General features: G+C 42.1%; 1 protein-coding gene across 4 annotated transcripts in view; it reads right to left on the bottom strand.

The window, feature by feature from the left end:
- The window catches only part of glg1a (golgi glycoprotein 1a), a 168327-nt gene that overhangs the window by 30538 nt on the left and 118869 nt on the right, over positions 1-18920 (bottom strand). For all 4 annotated transcript variants that reach the window (XM_078544055.1, XM_078544056.1, XM_078544052.1 and 1 more), the window contains 9 exons: positions 14605-14788; positions 13719-13933; positions 12836-12957; positions 11815-11916; positions 10300-10453; positions 4837-4974; positions 4092-4178; positions 357-419; positions 25-138 (listed from right to left, as the gene is read on the bottom strand). In XM_078544055.1, coding sequence (XP_078400181.1) covers positions 25-138; positions 357-419; positions 4092-4178; positions 4837-4974; positions 10300-10453; positions 11815-11916; positions 12836-12957; positions 13719-13933; positions 14605-14788 — 1179 coding nt within the window. The remainder of the gene's footprint in view (positions 1-24; positions 139-356; positions 420-4091; positions 4179-4836; positions 4975-10299; positions 10454-11814; positions 11917-12835; positions 12958-13718; positions 13934-14604; positions 14789-18920) is intronic.

The raw sequence follows: 18920 nt of genomic DNA, 5'->3' as shown, positions 1-18920 counted from the left end.
CCTGATGAGAATGATTTCTCTTACCAACTGGAAGTGTGTGACTCCAACAATACACTTCTCGTTCATCTCCTTCTGATGTTTATTTTGAACTAGGCACTCCATCAAGTCCCCGCTATCAATCTGATTATCTGCTAACTCCTGCAAGAGACAACCACTGTTTAAAATGAGCAACAAGGGAACTGGACACTAATATTATTGCTACTGCACAGGAGACACTGAATCATCACATTTTAACAACATTGTTACTTCCACTGTAATAAATGCAGGGTTTAGGAATAATACTTTAAACATCAACTGCAGACTATGTTCAATCTTTTGGCTTCTGGTAGCTATCAAGAAACACTTCAGTTACTCACGTGACAGTACGCTTGAATGACAGGGTCACAGGCTCTCATCAGTAAGGCTTCAATCTGAATATCCTAGAAAGGGGGTGGGGAAAACAAGACCAGTTCATTTAATTTCACACCTTTGCATTAATAGATTAGAGAAAGGATGCCATGATTCAGGTTTTCAAAATGACGGAAGATAGGCCTGTTATTTAACTTGTCAGTGATGAGAACTACAATACACCCAGGACAAAATATACAGAGACCATGTGAATTTGAGATGAAAAGAAATGCTGCCTGTCTTTACAATATATGCATCAGGCTAGTTGATGCAGTCCCTTCTGAACACCTTTTGCTCAAGAAGGGGACTGAAGGTCAGTTAAAGATGATCAACACTTTTATAGCTCCCACTGTGCAGGGACCATGGAAGCGTTATGCAAAGTATTTGGCCAGGGTCTAACATGCAAGTTCTACTGTTATGCTAATATCTTAATATTTTTGTTCAACTGCCTTCAGGGGTTAGGGAGCAGGTTCTCTCTACTCTTATAATTTATTTGTGATTATGAAGATTCTGAAAATGGAAGAAAAATCCTACTGAATATTTGTAATTCCAAGTAAAAATTATTTTTTGTCAAAAACATCAACTTCCTCACCATCAAATGATGCCTGCCTCAGTCAATCAGCTAGAGTGACATCAACAGGGAACAAAATTCGCCGAAGTCCATTATTTTGCTCTACATACAAAATGGGTGAATAATTTGAATCAAGAGTGGTCACCAAGGTCTGCTTTCTCTCCATATCTGATCGGGTTAGTGTACACAATTCACTTGAAGCAGCAGGCACAATGGATTGAGCAATCCTCTCATTGCATCTTTCATAAACTTAATTAACAGTTGCACAGTATGATGGATCATTGCAAGTCACAGTTGATATATCACACAGTCACAAGTGTTAACTCAAATTTTACAATATTCCCCTACCCTACTGATTGCAATAGAAAGTAATGAAATGATGATTGGTGTATCTCCTTGCACAGAGTGCTGAATGTGTGAAATGGACTTATGGATAAGGTTGCAGTGGGAAAAGCCTTGAATGTTGGAGCATTTAATTACTGTGATAGAGACTATGCATCCGCTCAAGATGGGTGAGCCGAGAGGGACTGAATGGCTCCCAACTCATATCCACCTTGTGATCTGGGGAAGGGTGACAATTCTTTGTGAAGTCACAGTCTAAGGGTTTCCCTTAGTACATTACAGAAATACCTTGCATAGGTATAAGGGTTTGGAAATACCAATCAACAGTGACACAAACAAGGTGAAGCATTCAGACTGAACAGGCTAAGTGAAAAAAAGTGCTACCACATTAGGTAGACTGAATATACAGACAACGAATTACAGAAGGGCATCAATAAACTTGCAGAATACGCAAATAATTGGCAAATCAAATTCAACACAGATAAATGCAAATTTAGGAGCAGGAATAGGGAGGTCACATATTGCTTGGAAGGTGAAAGTTGAGGTGGAATAAAGGAACAAAAGGAATACAAATATATCAAACACTAAAAGTTGCACTGCAGGTTTAACAAGGCCACATAAAAAGCAAACCCAAGCAAGAAGTTTTATTTCTCAAGGGGCAGGATTAACAAGTAGTGAAGTTATGCTAAACCTTGGTTTGACTACACCTAGTTTAGTACATGCAGATCTGGTCACCATATTATAAAAAGAGGCACGAGAGAGGGTGCAGAATATTATAAAGATGATTACAGAAATGCTTGGGTATACATATCAGCAAAGAATTGACAAGCTGGGTGGGTTTTCTCTTCGAAAATGAGCTGAAGGGTGACCTAATAGAGGTCTTTAAAATTATCAAAGGCTTTAATAAGAATGGATAGAGAGAGAATGTTTCCTCTTGTGGGGAACAGTATAACTAGGGGCGATCGATAAGATAGTCACCAAGAAATCCAATTGGGAACTCAGAATGTGGAACTCCCTACCACAGGGAGTGATTGAAGCAAATAGTATAGGTGCATTTAAGAGGAAATTAGGCAAGTATTGAGGGAGAAGGGAACAGAGGGTTACATGATAGATTTAGGATGAGAAAAGATGGGAGGAAGCTCGAATGGAGCATAAACCTGCTGGGTGAATGGCTGTTTCTGCACTGTAACCCTAAGTACTGTAATCCTATGAATGAGATTGGGTCTTTGGACTGAGCAGTAATTATAGACCAAAACAAAAATAAAAATACCTGGAAAAACTCAGCAGGTCTGACAGCATCTGCGGAGAGGAACACAGTTAACGTTTCGAGTCCGTATGACTCTTCAATGTTGAAGAGTCATACGGACTCGAAACGTTAACTGTGTTCCTCTCCGCAGATGCTGTCAGATCTGCTGCGTTTTTCCAGGTATTTTTATTTTTGTTTTGGATTTGGATTTCCAGCATCTGCAGTTTTTTGCTTTTAATTATAGACCAATAGCTATTAAACAGTTCTAAATGACATTATGATGTATTACAAATGTGATAAACGAAACAGGTCAATACTAAGAACACAGTGGAACAAACTGCACATAATTTCTAGGATGCTAAAGTGCCGATAAGAGTGCACAGCAGATTCCAGGAGTCCAAACATCTTAAAGGGGAGGCAACTCTGAGGGATCAGGAGCAGGGGGTGGGTGGGTAAAGGGAGACAGTGCTCTTTATCAGAAGTGCTCTCCTTCTTATTACATCATTTTAGTGGTTTCTAGTGGGATGTCACAAAGCAGACTGGGAGCAGAATCTATATTCGCAATGATCTGGTACCGGCAGCATTTCAGCTGCTCAAAAGTCACAGTCACCATAGTTCAATGCAGAACCACTCTGGGATGCAGAGATTCACTCAGTGACACCAGTGAAGCACCCTCACAGGGTTAGAAGCTTAATTAAACATTGGAGGAATTTCTTGTGCACAAATTATATTTCCTTTAATGAATCAAGTAGTACAAAAATCTCTCCCCTTGTAAAACGTAGAGAATGCTAGGATCCAATGAAGGTCACATGAGTCAGGTTAGAAAGGGTCTTTAAAACAGTAACAGATCAGGAAAAAAAGTCTCAAACCATCAGACCCAACTCCTCATGTGCTCTCTCTTATGAAGGACTCGAAGCACTGAGGGACTCAACTGCAATTTAGGAGCAACAGTTGACCTTGGGTCATTGAATGTGCAGCTAAGAGCATCAAGTACAAAGCTGTTCAAGTGGATGAGCTGAATACACAAAACCAAGTTGTCAGATTATGGATTCAGTGCTTAAGGAAGGCCTCTTGGTTAAGGCAGAGCCCATCCAAACAGTCAAAAAGCATTCCAGAAAGAAGCAATTATCACAGTAAAAAAACAGTCCAAGACATAGCTGATAATACATTCTGCACCTTAGGAATGAGCCATGGCCACTGGGTGGGGGTAGGAGAAGAGAGCCCGAGAGCGCAAAGGTGGTGATTGGGGTTGGGTGGGGGGAGGAGGGGGGGGTGCGTGCAGAGAGAGGGGAAAGGAAGGAGCACCAGTCCACTGTAGAATCCAAGGGAGATACCTGAAATTTGCAACCACTCAGTATAAATATAGCAGGAGGATATCTAATATACAAAAATAATTACATGATCAATTTAACACACTAACACCAGCAATAAGTTTGACAATAGCTCTGGCAAGTAAATAAAAGTCTCAAAGGATAATATTTTCATTAAAATTACATGAATCTGGTGGCTCATTTTATAAAGTTACTTGCTGCTGGTCTCACTTACCTCTGACTCCAGCTCCGTCAGGTTACCCACAATGTCTCTACAATCCACTGCCAAATCATCAAGATGATCCTGGAGACACTCCAGTTCCTACAAACACAGAAATGCAAACCAGCAATGAACATCAAGGGATGCACCATTTAGTGATCAATGGGAAGCAAACACTGGCCTTGTGCCCATTCCAGGTTCAGCAGCAACGCTGGGGAACAGTTCCTGCAGCAATCCCCCAGGGAGTCTGCATGTGGGTCACTTTCCAATGGAGTCAGGTAAAAGGGCTTAGGAAAGAGTGTTTTATAAGCTGTATAAATTTACACCTGCCCAATCTCAAACTCCTATTTTCTTTGTGTGGTCATTCAAAACATGTCAATTATCAGTTTTCATTTTGGACAACATACATGACAAACCCAAGCCCAAAGTGTTTCAGTAAGATGCTGATTGCACCCACACCATGCCCCAGGGCTGTCCACACTACTCTTCACATCTCCATGCACAAGGCAGGTACGTACTAAGCAACTACGAAGTGCAACAGTGGGTTAGGGATAGTAAATTTTCTACACTGCAGTTACTTTTGTCAAGTGGACACAGCACTTCCTCCGAGCAGCCAGATTGAAACCAGTTAAATTATTAGGCTAATCCTGCAAAAACCTCCCAACTGAATGCGTACATGCCTCTTCTGACCTTCTTGCTCCTAACTCTCTGGGTCACACCCTGATAATACTGCATATGAGTAGATCTGGTCTGGCTTTACCTGCCCAGGATCTGTCTTTTCACTGCACCACTTCCCAAGGTCTATTATGCATCGTTCTTGTAATGCAGGCTCCAATTTCACATCCAAGGCTCGTTGATGAAGAATTCGCTGAATCTCTGCTCGGCAGTCTCTGGATAACTGGATGGAGAAAAAATCGTTCTAGTCAGTTTGCCTTCTATCGTTTTCAAATAATATTTTGCACTGATGCAGCAGATAAACAGGTCATTTGGCCCACCAGGTCTACACTGGTGTTTATGCTACACACAAGCCTCCGCCCACTTTACTTCAACTCACCTCAAGATATCCTCTATTCCTATTTGCCTCATGTGCTTAGCTAGGTTCCACTTACATGCATCAGTACTATTCACGTCAATTGCTAAATCAATCTCTACACTGCTCATCTTTTTCTGTGTGACTAGTGACTTTAACAAACATGATTTTGAAGCTCCAAAATACATGAACGAACTAATTTCTTAAAGGGTGGTTAATAATTCAGTACACTATAAGGCACAAGCACACATCAAGTTAGCATCCAATATTAAAAGCACTTACTTTAAATGTACACAAAGTCTATAATACCAAAGAATATAATCCTTAAAATGAAACCTCAAGACTCACTCTTCACAATGTACCTTTACAAAGCCCAGCCAGGAGTTGAGGGACTTTACCATTACAAGTTAAGCACAATGGATTTTTGTTATAAAATAAAAGGGCTACCATCTGAATTTGGTAACCATAAAGCACATTAACTCCAAAACAGCCACACTTCAGCTTTAATAAGTGGGAGCTGAGGACATCTCCACATGTAGAAGGTTCCAAATAAGAAGCGTATTACACTGAATGATTTAAACACTGAAAGTATACACAAGGGGGCAGTACAGATTACAACATGCAGCACATCAGTTAATTTCCCTTATGGTCAGTAGGAAAACTGCACTGTATACAAAGGTTATTGAAGTCTTCAGCTGCCATCAGTAATAGAGGAGCAGAGACAATCAGGCACTACTCAACTCCCATAAGCTTAGTGGTGCAAACAAACGTCAGCGTGTAAATGCTCATTGGTTTCTGGAAGGTATAATCATGTGGAAATGGCTTACTGAAGGCCACACTAAAAAGCATCCGAGCATTATAGCCCTGCCTCAACATTTTTAAAGGTTTAATGCTCACAATGCTGGAGGCCCTGCCACTGGCAAGCACTGTGCCTTTTTGCTGTATTTATTTTGGAGATCATTTCAACCTGTTCAGCTCTGGAAGAGTCATGTCACACTAGAATGCATCACTTCCAATAACCTCTCCAAGCTGCAGGTACAAATCTACAAAGAATGTCAGGTGTGGGAAATCAGATAAATATCACAGTAATTCAAAAAAATAAAGCTCCTAATAAAAGGCGTTGTTCTTTCAATTTAATTTACCCTACAAGATGGTATCTATCTGAAACAGAGGCAACCACTAGTGTATCTCATTTTGTGGTCACATTGCATTACGGGGAGGTGGTGGCATAGTGGTAATGTCACTGGACAGTCCAGAGACCCAGGCTAATGTTCTGGGGACATGGGTTCAAATCCCACCACAGAAGCTGGTGGAGCTTAAATTCACTGAATAAATCTTGAATTAGTAGCTAGTCTCACTAATGTTAACCACTGTCGTAAAAACCCATCTGGTTCACTGATGTCCTTTAGGGAAGGAAATGTGGAAGTAGAAAAAAGGTGGAAGCAGAGTCTTTGAATATTTTTAAGGCAGAACTAGATAGATTTGTGATTAACAAGGGGGTAGGTCATTCCAATTAGCCATGATCTTACAGAATGGTGGAGCAGGCTCGAAGGGCCTACTCCTGCTCCTAATTCATATATTCGTATGTATCTGCTGTCCTTACCTGGTCAGGCCAAAATGTGACACCAGACCAACAGCAATGTGGTTGACTCTTAAATCTAAGTTGTATCAAACCACTACAAAGTCTAAAAAAAACCAGACAGACCACCAGCATCTACCTGGGCACCAGAAACGACAATGGCAAATCCAGCTCTGCGAAGTCCTCCTTCCTGCCATCTCAGGTCTTGTGCCAAAATTGAGATAGCTGTCCCACAGACTAGTCAAGCAATAGCTTGACATAGCCATACTCACCAAATCATAGCTTACAATGTCACAGACACCACTATAACCATCCCTGGGCATGTCCTCTCCCACCAGCAGGACAGACCAAACAAAGGTGGCAGCACAGTGGTGAGTTGCCCCATGAGTCCTCAACATCGACTCCAGACCCCATGAAGTTTCATGGCATCAGGTCAAACATGGGCAAGGAAACCTCCTTCTGATTACCACATACCACCATCCCTCAGCTGACGAGTCAGTGCTCCTCCATGTTGAACATCAGTTGGAAGACTGAGGGTGGCAAGGGCACAGAACGTACTATGGGTGGGGAGCTTCAATGTCCATCACCAAAAGTGGCTCGGTAGCACCACTGCAGACCAAGCTGGCCAAGTCCTAAAGCACATAGCTGCTAGACTGGGTCTTTGGCAGGTGGTGAGGGAACCAAGAGGGAAAAACCTCATCCTCACCTGTCACAGATGCATCTGCCCATGACACTATTGCAGAAGTGACCACCGCACAGTCCTTGTGGAGACAAAGTCCCATCTTTACATTGAGGATACTCTCCATCGTGTTGTGTGGCACTACCACTATGCTAAATGGATAGATTTTGAACAGATCTCAACTCAAACATAGGCATCCACAATGCGCAGTGGACCAGTCAGCAGCAGAAGTGTACTCAACTACAATATGTAACCTCACAGCCCGGCACATTCCCCACCCAACCATTACCATCAAACTGGGGATCAACCCTGGTTCAAAGAAGAGTGCAAGAGGGCATGAAAGGAGCAGCACCAAGCATACCTAAAAATGAGATGTCAACCTGGCGAAGCTACAACACAAGAATACTAACATGCCAAACAGCAAAAGCAGCATGCAATAGACAGAGCAAAGCAATCCCAAAACCAATGGATGAGATCTAAGCTCTGCAGTCCTGCCATATCCAGTCATGAATGGTGGTGGACAAGTGAACAATTAACAGGAGGAGTCTCCACAAATATCCCCATTGTCATTGATGGGAGGTGGGGAGCCCAGCACAGAGACAGGGTATTTGATACTAACTTCAGCCAGAAGTGCCAGGTGGATGATTCAACTCTGCCTCCTCCAGAGGTCCCCAGTTTCACAATTGCTGATCTTCAGCCAATTCGATTCACTCCACGTGATATCAAGAAACAGCTGATGGCACTGGATACAGCAAAGACAATGGGCCCTGACAATATTCTGGCAATGATACAGAACACTTGTGCTCCAGAACTAGCTGCGCTCCTAGCGAAGCTGTTCCAGTACAGTTACAACACTGGCATTTACCCAACAATGTGGAAAATTGCCCAGGTATGTCCTGTACACAAAGAGCAGGACAAATCCAACCCGGCCAATTACCACCCCATCAGTCTACACTCGATCATCAGCAAAGTGATGGAAGGTGTCGTCGACAGTGCTATCAAGTGACACTTACTCAACGATAACCCACTGACTCACGTTCAGTTTGGGTTCTGCCAGGTCCACTCAACTCCTGACCTCATTACAGCTTTGGTGAAAACACAGACAAAAGAGCTGAACTCCAGAGGTAAGGTTAGAGTGACTGCTCTTGACATCAAGGCTAGAGTCAAAGGGAATCGAGGGAAAACTCTCTACTGGTCAGAGTCATACCTAGCACAAAGGAAGATGGTTGTTGGAGGACAATAAACTTAGTCCCGGAACATTGCATGAGTTCCTTAGGGTAATGTCCTAGGCCCAACCATCTTGCTTCATCAATGAACATTCCTCCATCATAAGGTCAGAAGTGGGGATATTCACTGATGATTGCACAATGTTCAGCACCATTCGCGGCTCCTCAGATACTGAAGCGGTTTGTGTCCATATGTAGCAAAACCTGGATAATATTCGGGCTTGGGCTGACAAGTGGCAAGTAACATTCACGCCACAAAAATGCCAGGCAACAACCATCTCCAACAAGAGGATCTAACTATCGCCCCCCTGACATTCAATGGCATTACCATTGCTAAATCCCCCACTAACAACTTCCTGGGGGTTACCATTGACCAGAAACTGAACTGGACCAGCCATATAAATACTGTGGCTACAAGAGCAGGTCAGAGGCTGGGAATTCTGCACTAGTTAACTCACCACCTGACTCCCCAAAGCCTGTCCACTGTCTACAAGGCGTAAGTCTGGAGTGTGATGGGATAATCTCCACTTGCCTGGATGAGTGCAGCTTCAACAACACTCAAGAAGCACGACACCATCCAGGACAAAGCAGCCTGCTTGATTGGCACCTCATCTACCACCTTAAACATTCACTCCCTCCAACACCGATGCACAGCGGCAGCAGTGTGTGCCATCTACAAGATGCACTGCAGCAATTCACCAAGGCTCCTTCAACAGCATCTTCCAAAAACGGGTGGCCTTCACCACAGAGAAGGACAAGGGCAGCAGATGCATGGGAACACCACCAACTGTGAGCTCCCCTCCAAGCCACATACCATCCTGATTTGGAGCCATATAATTGTTCCTTCACTGTCACTGGGTTAAAATCCTGGAGCTCCCTCCCTAACAGCACTGCGGTTGTACCTACACCACATGGACTTCAGCAGTTCAAGGCGGTGGCTCATCACCACCTTCTCAAGAGCAATTAGGAAAGGGCAATAAATGCTAGCCTAGCCAGTAACACCCATGTCCAGTGAATGAATAAAAAAAGTAGTAAGCCCTGTGCATTAACTGAACACCTTTTAGACCACACCCCAGAACTCAGTCAGCACCTACTCATAAAACAAAATGCAGAGCACCACTGAGCCCTTGAAAGCTCATCTACAGAAATCAAGGCAAGTTTTAGTATAAAACGAAACAAACAAGTGTTAATGGGTGAATTTATTTGTGGACATACCTTTTCATCCTCAGCAGTGCAGTGCTGAACAGTTCAATTAAAGTGACTTAAAGTTCCAAGATTAAAACTTTATACCATAATGAAGGAGGTCAGTGCCACCTCAGCCAATAATGAAATACTATTTAGCTACTTAGAGCGGAGAAGGATTAGATGGTTTATGAAAGTGGCTGCTTTAGACATTAATCATCTATGCCCATGATTACACTAATTACCCCATGCTGGATGAAAACATTCGCCAGTCAGTTTCTTTGTGCATCGCCCTTTGAAATGAAGATTTTGCAGGAAATTACATCTGGATAATCCATGGCCAAGCTCAGTTGTGATGCCACTCCATGTCCAAGGTCTCTCTAAAGGAATGACCCCTGGGCTGCAGACACCTTCAGCATAACTGGTCTACGAGGGGTGTATGGAAAATTTTCTGAACCAACTCTTCCCTCCAAAATGGTAAAAGCATGCTTAACGTTGCACAGAAATGGAAGATCCATCATTCTCACCCTGCGTCCTTGTTCTTCTGTACGATAAGCATGACGATATAGACAAGAAAACACTGCTCCAGGGGGCAGCATCTCACTGGTTTGATTCCAACCCTGAGTATGGCAAAGTCTGGAAGCATCACCCTGGCACTTGCGATAAAGAACGGGGTCCAGTCTAAAGATGGAAGCCAGAAGATATTGTTAGAAACCTCAACAATTCTATTTTACAATCGAGATTCCCAATAAAATTACCACCCACTCTTTAATGGCACTTGGGTCATTTATGCAAAGACAGTCTACAACCAGAACACTGTGCATTGTATCGAGCTCTTAACATGCAAGAGATCCCAAGGCATCTTGCAAACAATGTCTTCCGTTATATTTCACTGAAATGACATTGGCCTGCGGACTGACATATACACACACATTTTACAAGGATAAGCTGAACACTAATTTTCACACAATATCATCTCATGATCATTCCATTCCTACTCGTTCTTGGCATTTTCAGCACAAGTCAGCATCTTGAGGGGTGCATGGAAAATTAGTAGAAGCTCGTCCTTTTCAAAATATAGTAGTCGTGGTCCTGCTTAGTGTCCCACTAAAATGGACATTATCCAGCTATCATTAGAACTCTGTCTCCATGTACCTCTGTACAGCCGGCAAGCCCACCCCAATATAAACCTACACATGACAAGGGAACAGGCAATTCAGTGAAGTTCTAATCTAATTCTCAATTGGATGAATTCAAAATATTTCAAACCAATACTTTTATATTTAAAAGCATTAAAAAAAATGGAGTCAATGCAAATATCACTGGCAAATCTGCAACACTAATCGTACAGTGCTGCTTATTCATCAGGTATTGGTTTATCAACTGTATGGAGCTCTTGCTTGTTCATCAGGAAAGGATTAATCACTGTACAAGCTGCCCTTCATTCAGCATTTATCAACCATTTTCAATTAGGTTCAAATGGGTTCACAATCTAATAGGCATGAAAAATGCCTATTTACAGTGAAAGAGGTCAGCATCATCAGTATGTTTCACCTGTCCCACTCCCCACTCCTCTTCTGTAATGATCAGCCTTTCTCTCCTGATGCTTGTGGTAAACAAATGGAAGGTAGATGGGCCATAAGGAAGTTCTCTAAGTCACCACTGTCTCTTGGAATTGCCTGCTTGCCTTTGGAGGTCAGAGTAATTTTCCCAAGCTTCCCCCCACCCTTAACATTTGCCTCACACAAGGAGATTGCCCGGTTGCACGGAGGTGATAGCATACAAAGGTGACACACCATGCCAGGAGGGAAGAGGACAGGCTAAATTGACTAGCTGGTCTTTCAGTCATTTTCCATATATTTCCATTTTCATTAAATATTTGCCTTTCTTTTTTGTATGCCACTGATATTTACAGCATTTTTGTTTTGACTTTGACTTCAGATTTCTAGCAGTTAATGTTTGAGTTGTAACAAGCTCAGTTTGGTTACAATGTACTTAGGCATATAACTTTACACATGGGCAGGACAGACGCTAATGCTTACTTCCAGTCACGGGAGATGAAGTACTGCAGCTCAAGCAGGCGATGTTCACACTCCTCCACCATCTTTTCTGTGTACAGGTGCTCCATCAGGCATGAGAGGATCCTGCCAATAGAAAATACAGTGAGTGTTAGAACAGCTTGGTTTAATCCATCCTCAAATACAGGACTGTCACCGGTAAAGCACAAAAGTCTGTAAATTGAGCAGCTTGCCTCAGCCAGCTGAAAATAAGACAGTATTGAAGCTTTAGTTACAATCACACAATGTTACTGGTGTTAATCTGCACATGCATCCAGCAGTTTTCCGTTTAATAAAATGCACTTGGCTTCTGTCTATATATTGCTCCTCATCTTTTGAAAACGTGACTCTTGCTGGACTACGGTTCCGTAGGCAATGGCAGCTCTTTCATACAAAACTCAAGACTAGAAATAGAAAGCATAAAAGCTGAAGCCAATGCAAAAATTCTGTTAACATGCATACTTTCCATTGAGAGTCATTGGATAATGAACAAGAACAGTAACCCTGACTAGCTAATGGTACTGAAGCACCCCAATTAATTCGCTGGTTGAGACTCAGCATGGATCAGAAATTGAACCTAGGACACTGAGCCTGTGGGGCTTTGTGCTTCTCTGGATGATGCCTTTACCCAAATGGCTGTTTAGCACAGGAGAAGGTCATTCAGTCACTCAAGCCTGTTCCATCGTTCCATTAAATCAGTTCCTCACACCATTTACCAGACTTTGTTCAATATCCCTTGACCCATATCCACAGTCTTGTGGGGAGCGAGTTCCATATTCCCACTGTGATATGTGTGAAATAGTGCTTCCAGAATTCACTCCTAAATGGCTTAACTATAATTTTAAGATTATGCCTTCTTGTACACTTTTATCTGGACTCGAGATTCCCAAATTTTGTTGCAGTTAAAGGCACAGGCATACAAACAGAAGCCCAAGTCTAGCATCTCATACATGGACTCGACATACCCGAGATTAGAGCAGCAAACACCATACTTTCTCTGACTTACATTGGATCTCCATTGCGGATGTGTTTACAGGCTGTTTGGATGACAGACTCACAGGCTTCATTCAGTGCTCGATCAATACGGTAGTCTGCACCAGGGTCGGTTTCTTGAATTAGGGACTGAAGCTGGAATGGGAGCAGAGGGGGCATTAAGCATGCACAGACTAACTAGAAATCTGGTCTGGGAGGCAACAAAGGACTGTTTACAGGTTATAATCAATTTCTTTCAGCTCCCAAGTTCTTTGGCCCTCAAGTACTCAAACAAAGCCCCGCACACCCCACAAAACTGACTGAGGTTTGCGCTACATGCTATTAACGATGTAAACACATTAGTACACCTCTGGCTGCATTCTCTGTACAACTAAGGAGAAACTTTTGAGGTGCACTGTTTCTGTGCAGCACATATATGGTATCCCAGGTCATGACACTGATTTTCACTACAGTCAAACACCTATTTCACTATTCATTAAGGCATGGCATGCTATTTGCTGACATTAAGAGGTTTGTGTTGGGTTTTATTTTAATTTTTTTTTTTAAAAGTCCAGAACAGCCACACACGCAGACGCACAATAAGATTAGCCACTAATGAAAAACCAAACATCTCATTAAAAGTGCACCCTCCTGTGTTGACATTTAGCTTCCCCATGTAATCTCATTAGAGGCAATGTGGCGTCTTCCACTGACAAAGGCCAACAACATCTGCAGAACTGTCAACATCTGCTCTTGGTGTGCTGGAAATGTTCCCTTTGAAGGTGCCTTTCCTGTGCGGTGCAGTCACAAGTAGAAAATGATCCAACATCAACATTGCCAAATGATATGTTGTAACTTAAAAATACCCAATCTACAGGTTAAAAGACCATGGTTTTTCTACCTATCAAAACACTTACTGACTGCTGGCAGTTCTGTCCCAGACTGCCCTTATCACCTCGACCCATTCTCATCAAACAGTGTAATGTCCGGCCTTTCCGGTGCAGGCCTGAACAGTGCAGTTCAATCTCACTGCGACAGTTGAGGACAATTTCAGGGCTCAGTGAAAAATCCTCCATCAGCATTCTACGATAATCCAACATCTCTCCTTGACATTCGCCGCTCACCTGTCGACCTGTCCGGTCGGGGAGATAATCAGTGAACATCAGCATCATTACACATAACACACACCCATGAGCAGGAATTATTGGAGGTACACCCCATTCCCTAGCATCCTCTTATGGATTGCAAGACTACCACCCCCCTCCTTTTCCATGGGATGTACACAGAATCAAACTTAACAGTTCATGTACTATGACTTTTGTTGAGCTCTCTCTGTGGCCAAAGGGCATACATCAAGTTCCCATGATTTTTCAATGGCACTAACATTTGTTTTCCAGAAGGTACAGAATTATGATCGAGTGACAGAGCTATTACTCGCCACATGCTAACAATAGTGTCTGGATTAGGAACTAGGAAAATCACACATCAAAATACAAATGCTTTATGGCAACTTTAAAGTGCGAACTCAATCTTGGCAACCTGTCTGATTATTAATCCAAGTGTCTGTTTTTTCACTGGGTTGTCTGTCATCTTTTAAAACGTTACCTCGGATTTCCTGAAGTCCCTTTTTTTGGTTGGGCGTACAGGCATCAACGAGCAAAGAAAACATCAGAACTCAAGCTATGATCCCACCACTGATCCATTTCTATTCTCCCTGCTCCTCAGTTTCAACCTTGGTAAAAAGGTGGGAGATCAGACTACATGCCTGAATGGAGACCATTGCCACTAACAGTTAACACTTACCTCGATGCACTGAAGATTCCAGACAGAGCAACAAGTAGGAAAGTCGAGCCTCGCGGGCACGCGGCAAGTTCTCTGCATTGCACCGATATTTCCTGAGGTCATTTTTACATGCCTTGGCCAGGGAGTAACTCACTTTGTAATCCTGAACGATCAGTTTCTGTCGTGTTGTGAGTGCCTCACGACACTGGAAAGGGAATAGAAATCATCATACTGCGGAAGTCCTCAAAATGAAAATACATTTTTACAGAACAATGTGACTTTTAACGAGGTCAAGCAGCAGCACGAAGAATGCACCCCCGGCTCACGCAACAGGAACAAAAATTCCAGGATCCAAACTCCTATTTAATACACATAATACTCCTTGAGCACCTGACTTACCTCAACTTCATTTAATTTTGTAAATAAAACTGTCCAATTCCTGTTAAAGCATTTCACACAGCTGGTGAAAATAGAAATATTAAACTAGTAAGTAGTACATTCAAAATCCTTGATCTTGATATTAAAATCTTCTCTCACGTTTACAAAATTCCTCAATGGTCTGACTTCACCCTAGTCATCTAGTCCTCCATCCCAGCTCACATGGGCCTGTATGCCCCGGTTCCACTGTCAGTGACACAGCCCTCAACACAACCCTGCCTCTCCAACTCTCTTTTGAACCTAGTCCCACCTAGTTACATCTCTCATGACTCCCGTTACACCTAGTCCGCCTCCCTTTGGCCCTCCTCCTGATTAGTGTCTGTTCCCCTCTCTTTTTTTGTGAAGACTTTGGGATGCTCTGCTATGTCTGAGATGATACTCAAGTTCAAGCTGTTAATGCTGAAACTACAATTGTGACTTAGTGCAGTGAATTTCAGTTACTCTCAGCAGTGCAATTAAAATTCAGGACTAGAAGGGCTGAAACCAAAGCACCCATCAGCAAACTCGGTCTCTCCGGTTAACAAAATACAATGGGTCTCCAGCATTGAAAGGCTTAATAGAATTACTGTTTTCTAACTTCATGATATGTCCTCCAACCCTAAAAAGGTGATGATTAAATTTCTAACAGCCATTTATTGAATGAAGTGACCAGAAATGAATCTTTACTCAATTTAGATTTATTCTCAAAGTGAAACAAGTGTTTAGCTTCTCGCCCTACTCATCACCCCAGTGTCAGTAAGCATCTATGTGCGCTCAACTGATGAATGCCCTCCACCTGTTTATCCTTACCCTTAATTTATACAATTAACAACAATTCTTGCTGCTAAGCAGTATAGCTCCAAGATGATCTATAATTTCATACATATTAAAAGGCAAAAAAAATCATAATTGTAATTCCTATTAAGGCAGCAACAAGGCAATCTCCAGTCAATACCCAACCGCTGGATTGAAATAAGTCAGGTCCAAGGGAAGCCTTACCACAGGATTGTTTGCCATTGATTGCAAAAGGTCATGGCTTTAGAAAGGATCTAAGTTTGTCCATGAGAATTTCATGGCATAACCAGGTTTAGTTGCAGTCACTGCAACAAGGAAGGATATCTCATTCAAAAATAGAATTACCTGGAATTGCTGCATTGTTCCAGTGAAGCCCAACGCAAACTGGAGGAACAGCACCTCATCTTCCGACTAGGCACTTTACAGCCTTCCGGGCTGAATATTGTATTCAACAACTTTAGATCTTAAACTTCCCCTCCCCCCATCCCCACCCCGTTTCTCTCTTTTCCACCCCCCCCCTTTTTTTTCAATAATTTATATAGATTCTTCTTTCCCCACCTATTTCCATTATTTTTAAATCTAAAACTAAAACCTTGTTAGTCTTTCCACCCCACCCCCACTAGAGCTGTACTTTGAATATCCTGTCTTCCATTCTTAATTAGCACTTTTCTCAGACAAATATCACCACCTTCAACACCTCTTTGACCCTTTTGTCTGTGACATCTTTTGATTATCTGCTCATCTCCACAATCACCACACCCTCAATGTCTCCCCCCCACCAACCTTAAACCAGTTTATATTTCTCCCTTCTCCTAACTATGCTTCAGTTCTGCCGAAGGGCCATGAAGGCTCGAAACGTTAACTGATTTCTTCTCTGCCGATGCTGCCAGACCTGCTGAGTTTTTCCAGGTAATTCTATTTTTGTTTTGGATTTCCAGCATCCGCAGTAGCTTTTAGCTTTTTGTTTTTAGGATATCTCATTAATTTAAAAGGAGCAGACTTGGAGAATCTGCACAGGGCTTTGGTCAGGCTATCCTGCTATGAGACAGGACTAAACCAGGAATGGTGATGGGAGAATCTGGGGCATTGATTATAAGGTATGATTCTGAAAATATGACAGACTGTTGCTTGTGGGAAAGCTGTCCCAATTTTGGCACAAGTCTCCAGATGTAAGGGCTTTGCAGGGTTGATTGGGCTGGAAGTGCTTTTTTGTATTCAGTGCAGAGGCTGATGCTGGGTAGGCCATTCGGTTTTCTTTTTATTAGACTTTTTCATAGCAGTTTAACACAACTGAATGGCTTGCAAAGCAATTTTACTTTTACAGGTGTTGAGGCCTGGAGTCACATATAGGCCAGCTGGGTAAGGATGGCAGGTTTCCTTCCCTAACGGATGAGTGGATTCTTTGGACAACCCAGCAGTTTCATGGTCACCATTACTGATACAGTACTAGCTTTTTGTTCCAGATTTTATTTTAATTAACTGAATTTAAATTCCCCTCTTGCTATAGTAGGATTTGAACTTCTCTCCAGGTCATAGTCCAGGTGTTTGGTTTACTAGTCCATTAACATAACCATTATGCTACCATACCAGCATTGATAAGGTTATTGAACTTACTGTGTGCATTATAACGTATTAAATGCCTCAAAGATTGGGCTTTGTGGCCTGCTGCTGAATGTTGATTTGTAAAGTGCAGTCAATTAAAAGAATTACATCCCTAACAATCATCTCCTCTGAAGCTGATCTCACTCTGCAGGTGGGAACTTGGTTGTCTGTATATGTGTCATATTTGCCCTCGTTCAACATTCCAAAATTCTCTTCAAGTATAACACTTGCATCTCAAAAACCTTGTGCACACAACAGCAAAGCAACAAATTCACTTTAAATAACGCCCAGTAGCAGGATGGCCTCCTATGAATTTGTTTTTTGTACACGGGGGAAGTAAACTCCAGTGAATGAGTGAGTTTTTATGCAGACAACGTGAACGTTTCTACCAGCAACCGATACAAAATGGTTGAGTGATTAAAGGGTCTGAATTTGCTCCATAATGGGAGAATATGAAACGGGAGAGAGAATGTTCGATTACTGCCTCTTCTCTTTGCTCCAATAGCAATCTTTATTTTACTGTTCATCCTTCAAGGCATCAAATTGAATAATTATAACAGAAACTAGATATCATTTTCATTTAAATCTAGATTGTATTGAGCATCAGAACAGGAAACTAGATGGGATTATCTAGCTTTAAATCAAGTCTCATCATGCATGCCTGTTTTAACAATTTAAAATGTTGTGCCTGAAAAATTTCAGGTTGAATCTGGCAGCCATTTTGTAAATGTACTCTTGGTGCTGCTCCTTGACCAGGCATTCAATTAAGTTCCACAATTCTGGGAGATTGTACTTAAGCAATGCTTACTCTGGAGGAACACTGCTAATGACTTCCAGCATCTAAAACGTGGCACATGTAAAGCTGCAAGCAACAACTTTGCAATTTAACAGGCATATTGCAAACAAAACCCATCTGCTTTTCATTTCCTTAATAACTTGGCCACATTTAGAACGGTATGAATTTAATCTTTCTGTGACTCAGTGGTCACTACATTACCAACCACTAAACTTAATTTTGGGGACGTAGGTTTTATTTCTACAAAGAATACTCTCCCCATCTTTCAACACACAGCAAAGTGAAGCACTTTCATATGCATGAGTACGCATCAATCCAACTCGCTTATATGAATTATGCAAGCAAGCAGTAAAAATACATAAAATCCAGTTATATAGCAAGTGGGCACTGATTCTGGGCCAGTCCAGGATCAAAGGTGAGTGCTAGTGCTTTAAGGGTGTAAAGTTATATCCAACATTCCCACAAATAACACCGTAAATTTGGACACCACAAAAAATTGATACATAAAATTCTCAACCAACAGCATCAGCAATAATGGAAGATAAAAGGTGGAGTTGTGCTCTGAAGCTACGAAACTAGGAGTTTATCGGGGCAGTCCCAGCATTCGGTAATTTGGAGCTGTTCAACTATCAAAGAGTTGCAGTTTAATAGAAGGTCAGACATCCCTTTAGGCCTTACTGATTTTGAGAAGTGATAGTTGGTCATTCCAGGTCCAATTTCTGAATCA

The sequence above is a fragment of the Cetorhinus maximus genome, chromosome 6 (assembly GCF_964194155.1).
Source record: "Cetorhinus maximus chromosome 6, sCetMax3.hap1.1, whole genome shotgun sequence".
NCBI lineage: Eukaryota > Metazoa > Chordata > Chondrichthyes > Lamniformes > Cetorhinidae > Cetorhinus > Cetorhinus maximus.
The sequence above is the reverse complement of the archived record's forward strand: the minus strand, read 5'-3'. Positions and strand labels throughout refer to the sequence as shown.